Here is a 7586-nt window from a genome sequence, read left to right as displayed (position 1 = left end):
TGAAGATGTGGTAATAGGTAATAAGCAGTGCTAAATTTCATGGGTACATTCCTATGTTTAAAGAAATGATAATTTGCCTCCTGGTGGTCTTTGTTTTAAGAAAAGTTCTGGTAAGTGGTGACTTTCAAAGAGCCAGTGAAAACACAGATCAGAAGTATATGTAGCAAATGGCTCCAACGACATGGCAGATTATGTAACAAGTGAATTATATAATGCCGAAATCGTTTTAGGGATAAACAAATAGATAACTAAGATGTGGGCTTGCAATAATTCAGGGCTGGGGAAGTGGGCAGGTGGTTTGAGTTCATTGAGAGGTACAAAGGAAAACACTATACTACCTCTTTTTCGTAGTAATAAAAAGTTTATAAAATTTAAAGGATTTGGGAGAATAAAAATAATGAAAATAAATACAATAGGCTATTTTCAAAAGATTTTCTCATCGTTTTATAGCATATAAAATGATTGGAATATAGAAAAATGCATCTTTTATTCTTTTAGATGCTAAAAGTGAAAATTATATTTTTAAGTGTATGTTTTTATTAATCATCCTCTGGTCTCAGAATTATGCCATTGATGGCCAAAATAATAGCAGAACAATCAATAATAATATAGGACTGCTCAATAATTATCAGTTCTCATTTGCTCAATCAAATGTTGAAATAATATATGTCATCCAAAAACTTTCTAAACTTGACTTAGTCTGTGAAACTCACTTCAGTTCTATTATCTGTAAATACCTATGGTGTCCTCTTATACCCTATGTATATCTTGGTAGTTTCTGACCATCTCCTTTTCCCAACACATTTTGGAGAAAAGTGCTACCCCAAAATTGACCATAGAGGTTTCAAACCAAAGAAGGAGCAAATATAACCTTTTATTAAAGGTGAAGGAGCCATTGAGACTATAAAGCAAATAGTTCCCTAGAACTGTATTTTCTTTGTTCACTGCGAAAGACACACTCACTCTAGCCCAAGAAAGTGTGATTCACAGCTCCTTCCAAATTGGGGTGTTCACTCCATGCTTATTTTGAGTAAGTTGAATCCAGCATGTGGACAAAGGGCTACAAACCCATTAGCAATTGATAAAAGCCATTAACATTTTATCTGCTGTCTTTGGAAAGGACTGAAATTTTTCAACTGTTATCTTGTATTGAGGACATTAAACAAGATGAAGCTACAGTTAGAAACAGTATTCTCATTCAACACTACAAGAAGAAAGAGGATATGTGCTTGATGGGAGGAATGGGCAGACCCAAGAGCTGCAAAATAAGAATGTCCAGGGCTGGGGAGAATGGGTCGGGAGTCACAGTGTAAGGCATCCCCAGTTGGCTCTCAGCAAGCTGATTGATTCTGCATGCTCATTCAGGTCATGGATTCACTAGCCATTGGTTTTCTGTTGGGATTTTTTCTATTGACTTAAATTTTCATAATGAACAATTTGTGCTGTTTGTTTGTTTCTTTGTTTGTTTGTTTTTTAAAGCCATGTATATCTGGAAAGAAAAGTAAGGCTAATTCATTTTGCATCATGGACAACTTCCAGTAGCATGTATTTTTTCGAGATTTTTCACAAGTGCCATTCCAAATATATGACCCTATGTTTAGGGTATTAGGAAGTAGTCTATTTACAGTCTAATAAAACCCTGAACAAGGTCTGTACTTCAATATCTATCTTTCTCAGTGCTCCAGGTAATATTACCTTATAGGCAACATTGATTTTGATTATAGCTGTGAGAAAACCAGGGGCTAGGGAAGTGAATAATTATTTAACCTAAGATGAAAATTGAAGCAGATAAAAACCCTCAAAAAGCAGGCATGGAATTGACAATTTTTTCATTATAACTTCTATGAATGTACCATGACATATGCAGTAATTCATAAGAATAGTCGGAAAAGTCAAGTATTTCATTCCCTTCTACAACAAACCTCTCAAATACTTTCTTTGATGTTATTTTACCTGATCACTAACCCATTCACTGCAGAGCATTGTACATTTCCTAGAAGGAGAGGCTTGGAGACACCCCATGCAGAGAAGAGCCAGCACAGCCCACCATCATTTGAATTTTCAGAATTTCCAGCTCAAAGCAGGACTGTCATTGTGCTAGCTGAGAAGTATTGTAAAGAACAAGCAATTTTTGCTGGTGCAGCAAGAGCCTTAGTTCAATTCATGCAAATCTTCTCTTATTACCTCGCCAAAAAAATTCATGCATTCAAAAAAGTAGTAAAAGTTTACCTGAAAAGATCCACTTTTGTTGAAGGAATGCTCTTAGGAGACATTATCTATGCCATAAACATATGAATTTCTAGATCAATTCCAAGAAATTAACCAGCTAGACATCCATGATGACCTGCAGTAATGTCTGGCATGCTCCGAGTGACCCAAATGCCCCAGTGTTCCTCTGAGAACTGGTTTGGTGGCAGAAGGCCACTTGTATACCAGTTGATTGGAAACCAGAGTGTATAATATGATGAAAGGGTTGTTATAAGCTGACTACATCCTTATGATAGTCAACAAGAACCCATTTAACCCTCAGGATTTTATTTTTCTATGGGGATAGGTAAACATGAATGTGTTCTTTTAATAAAAAGCACCTTTCTGAAATAGTCAAAGTTTTCATTTACCTCCATTTCCATATCTCCTTTTATTTCCTTATCAATTTTGCCATGATCCTATAGCTGAAGACTTAGTATTTCCAAGTATTTTACAAATATTTCCAAAATGCACCCCCCCTAAATTATCTACTTTGTTATATTCTCTCACCTTTAAATAGTGGTATTTACTCAGGCTAGCCATTCTCAGTTATGTTAAGAGGAAAACAATTCAATTGGCTTAATTCTTACTCATACATTATTGATCTAAAATGCATGAATTATCTGAATTTGAGAAGGAGAAGAACGATCATCTATTATTAAAGTTGATGAAATAAAGTAAAATCTCACTCATTTTAAGAAAAAGATATTTTGTAATGGGGGATTACCATGTCAATAGACTATTCTTAGACTATATACTTATCCTTGATTTTGTTAAAACAGGTATTCTCTCAGGCTCTTCCTGGTGGTGCAATAGGTTAAAACACAACACTATGAAGTTATCTGCAACCACTGCAGCACAAATTCGATCCACGACCAGGGACTTTACCCACGTGGCATGGAAGACTTCTTCTGACCCGCCCACTGCTCCCCTCAGCAGTGTACTCTTGTCAATCTGCCTGTTCCACTCCCCACTCTGTCTCTGATGAATCCTCTTACCCACCACACCTCTGGCCTGTACCCCAGTTCTGAATGGCTAAATAATCTTAAAAAAAAAAAAAAAGTATTCTCAGCAGGGATACACTCTTCATTTTCTGAAAAATTGTTTTTAAACAGGACTCAAAGGCTTCAACCTATTCTGGAAAAGTTTACAGCACTCATTTAATTCCAAAAAATATTCTTGAATCCAAGACATTGTCCTATGCTGCTGCAAGTTTTCAGTTATTTCTTTAGCTGACTTGGAATTAGCAGGCTCTCAAAATACTCCAAATGTCTCCCGCAATACTACTGTACATTCCAGACAGTGCCATTCGAGTGGTAAGGCACAGATAGAGGTACAAACAGGGACACGTGGAAGGGTTCAGATGTACCTAAAGACCATTTGTCATACAAGTAGCTGCAATGTGAACTCTTACCTACCCTCCATTCCCTCTCTGCAAAGCCAAACATAAATCTTTTCTCTGCCACTCACCCCTATTTACCAGCTAAACAAATTCCAAATTAGAAAGAAAAAAAAAGGTATTTCCTTTTGCCTTTCAGATCTTTAACTAGGAGAAATGCTGGGTGCTAAATGTTGACAGTTATTTGCTTGAGGTTTATTTAGCATTTAAAAGTAGCATTCCTGCCATCTTCCTTCGATATTATTAAAAGATTACAACTTTCACACCACTTACTGACTATCGAAACAATTTTTATTTCCATGTTGTTATCAGAATTGTTCATGTACATATTCTGTATCAGAATACATATCATTTCAAATTTCATGAAAATCTAAAAGATACGGTGTTTCTCATCATCCTTTATCAACTTTATGTGTAATGCTCTCTGGTCATTCATATTTAATTAAAAGTTTAACAACCGCCCATAACGCAACCACTGGCTCAGTAAGTCTTAAAAGAGAACATCCAGGATGTTGTTTCTTCCTGTTTCCATGCTGACTGACCAAGCAAATTTCATAATTCACAATTTCTACATTTTACTAAATCAAGATTTACATAAATTCTTAAATAAAATACCATCATTTTTTAAACTTAAGTTTTTAATCAAATGAATTACTATCGTATTCAGAGTTAAGAACTATGGCTAGGTATAGTTTTAGTTATAAAATTAAAAACACACACACATTCACAAAGGCCAAATAGATTTTGATTTTCACAAATTTAAAGCAACTACCCAATGGGGCGCTGTGATTTTTCACTCTCCATGAAGACCAATTTTCTCAATGAAAACATGGTGAGAAATGAACCAGAGGTCTTCACCGTGGCCAGCATAACTCACCGGGGTGGCTATTTCTTTTGAAGTAGGTAGTAGAGCTGGACTTAGATTTGGAAGTAAGGTAAGTTGAGTTAGAACCAATGGAACTTGAAGACAAAGATTTTCCCAGATTATCAGAACTTTTCTTGATGATATTGGTGGCAGTTTTACTCCAATCTGAAAGAAATGACATTTCTTTATGAATCTCTTGGGGGGACACTCTACCTAAAGAATCACCACTGCAGGGCCCTCCCTTGTGGTGCAACAGGTTAAAGCGCAGCACTATGAAGCTGGCTGCAACCACTTCAGTACAAGTTCAATCCCCAGCCAGGCATGTGACCTACATGGCACAGCAGACCTCTCCTGTCCCTCTGCTGTTTCCCTCAGCAGTGTACTTTGTCAGTATGACTATTCCGCTCCCCACTCTGTCTCTGGTGAATCCTCTTACTGCCTCAGCATCTCTGGCCTGTACCCTAGTACCGTATACATAAACAAATACTAAAATAAAAAAAAAATCACCACTGCATCAGTTACATAATTTATCTAGAGTATTGAATATAAACCATAATAAGCTGAAGGATCCTTAAGTTTCTTACTTTGAGCCTATATACATATTGTCTAGACATCTACTTTAGTGCTCTAAGAGTGAAAAGTAACCACTGATGCTGTGGGGGATAGGCCATGTCCTTTAGCTTACTTGCAGCTCTGATCACCAAAGCCTCAATGAAGCATCTTTACATATTCAACCTTGACAACCTGCTACCACTGACAATGGCTGTGGGATCCCAGCTCCCCTGATTCTTGAGAATAATGTCCTGGGTTTCCTGCTTGTCAGCTAGGGCAGGGGCGTCTCACCAAGGGCAAATGTCCCGGTATGAGAAACATACTGGGAAACCAGTGTCTGCTGAAACAGCAGGCAGATATTAGAATAGAGATAACACGCTTGGCCTGGCAGGAATAATGGAGCCCCCCAGGCAATGGCCCCTCGTCAGGCCACCCCAGCTTGCATCCCGAATCCCATCACCCACAAGGGACACTCTCCCTAGTACTTCCCCCAACCTTGTGTTCAATCCCAGCCAATACGACGAGGCTGCCTGTGGGTGGGGCTGCACATCACACCCCCATGTGTCCCCTCCAGGCTTCTCATTACTCCACATAGGCTCTGAGTCCTCTCTCTCTCACCCTGTGCCACTTCTAACATTGTCCCCCAGCCCAGGTGAAAATTAGGTTGCTCTAACAATGGAAGACCAACTGACGAATATTTCCAACTCTTAAATGTAAACTCCAAAGACCAAGCTGCCCCTTTACCTGAATTGTCTGCCAGTCGAAACCTGCCACAGCACAGATGCCGCCTCCACTGTTTTTGAACGTTCTCCTTCATGGCACAGTGGAAGATAAATATAAACAAACCTGGGACAAAAGAAATATGTTTTTAAGATCAATCTTATTAAGCATAGATTTATCTTAATTTAAAATTTTTTACATCTGATTCATGAAGCAGATAGAAAAGATTGCCTGGAATCTTGAAGTACATAAATGTTTTTATTATTGAGAGCAGACTACAGAGAGCCAGATAAAAGCAGACTGCCTTAAAAAAAAAAAAAAAGTAGCCTGCCTTTGGTCTGTTCAGTATTGATTATGAATTATCCTAAACTCAGTTAAACTAAACTCAATTAAAGAAGCATTGCAGGGTCCTCCCTGGTGGCACAACAGGTTAGGACACAGCAGCGCAAGCTAGCAGGAGCCACTTCAGATGAGATCGATCCCCTGCCCCAGAGATGACCCACATGGCACAGCAGACCTCTCCTGACCTGCCCGCTGCTCCCCTCGACAGTGTACTTCATCAATCTGCCTTTTCTGCTCCCGACTCTGACTCTGGTGAATCGTCTCATCATCCCTGCACTATGGCCTGTACTCTAGTTCTGTTACATAAATAAATAGATTTTTTTAAAAAAAGAAGCAGTTCATATTTCCTTTATGTTTGCTTAAAAATTATGTGAAAGCAAAGTTTAGGGGGGAAAAGTGGGAAAACCCATAAACTCATTATTTAGTTCAAGTTGTATATTCTGAACAATGTTATATGTACATTTCATTATAAGTTTGGGCTATGGAAAAGTACTGTTTTGGCTCTTTCTGCTTCCTTGTCTCTGTGCAAATGTCCTTTCCTTCACTATCCTTTTTTTGATAATAAATTTGCCCTTTTGGATATTAAAAAAAAAAACAGGTCAAAAACAGCCATATATTAGCAAATACAGTCACTCCAACTGGCCAGCTTTAGTTACTTAGTATTTTAACACAAAATATTGCTTACCAGAACATCAATTAATGTAATCCATTACATTAATTGACAGAAAAATAAAAACCATATAATCATATCAATAGATGTGGAGAAGGTACTTGACAAAGTTCAATATCCATTTATGTTTAAGGGCCTCAAAATTGTCAGAATAGAAGGAACATACCTCAACATGATAAAAGTTATATATGACAAACCCACTGCCAATATTATCCTCAATGGAGAAAAGCTGAAAGCCTTTCCTTTGAGATCAGGGAGAAGAAAAGGGTGTCCACTATCACCACTGCTCTTCAACATAACACTGGAAGTTCCAGCCAGAGCAATAAGACAGGGAAGAGATATACAAGGAATCCAAATAAAGAAAGAAGAAGTAAAACTATCTTTATTTACAGATGATAAAGTTAATTTACATGGAAAAACCCTAAAAACTCCATAGAGAAACTAATCAAAACAATCAACCAGTTTAGTAAGGTAGCAGGATATAAAGTCAACACACAGAAGTCAGGGGCCTTCCTATACACAACCAATCAGAAGCAGCAGAAATAAATTTAAAAAAAAAATCCCCTTTTCAATTAAAACAGAAAGAATCAAATACTTGGACTCAACCTAGCAAAAGAAAACTACAAAATATTGTTAAAAGAAATACAAGAAGACACCAAGAAATGGAAAGACATTCCCTGCTCATGGATTGGGAGAATTAACATCATCAAAATGGCCAACCTAACAAAAGTGATATACAGATTTAGTGCTATCCCAATAAAAGTCTCAATGACATTCTTCAAAGAAATAGA

The 7586-nt window shown here is 37.5% G+C and overlaps 1 protein-coding gene across 4 annotated transcripts in view; it reads right to left on the bottom strand.

Annotated features, from left to right (window-relative positions):
- The window catches only part of ADGRG6 (adhesion G protein-coupled receptor G6), a 128987-nt gene that overhangs the window by 3119 nt on the left and 118282 nt on the right, over positions 1 to 7586 (bottom strand). For 3 of the 4 annotated variants that reach the window (XM_004673903.2, XM_012723107.1, XM_012723109.1), the window contains exons 22-23: positions 5808 to 5909; positions 4524 to 4676 (exon numbers count right to left, since the gene is read on the bottom strand). In XM_004673903.2, coding sequence (XP_004673960.2) covers positions 4524 to 4676; positions 5808 to 5909 — 255 coding nt within the window. Of the gene's footprint in view, positions 1 to 2229; positions 2277 to 4523; positions 4677 to 5807; positions 5910 to 7586 lie in introns of all 4 variants that reach the window. The other variant, XM_012723111.1, reaches the window with a different exon arrangement.

This window comes from Condylura cristata, unplaced genomic scaffold (assembly GCF_000260355.1).
Source record: "Condylura cristata isolate star-nosed mole 26May11 unplaced genomic scaffold, ConCri1.0 scaffold00001, whole genome shotgun sequence".
NCBI lineage: Eukaryota > Metazoa > Chordata > Mammalia > Eulipotyphla > Talpidae > Condylura > Condylura cristata.
This window is presented reverse-complemented; position numbering and strand designations above follow the sequence as displayed.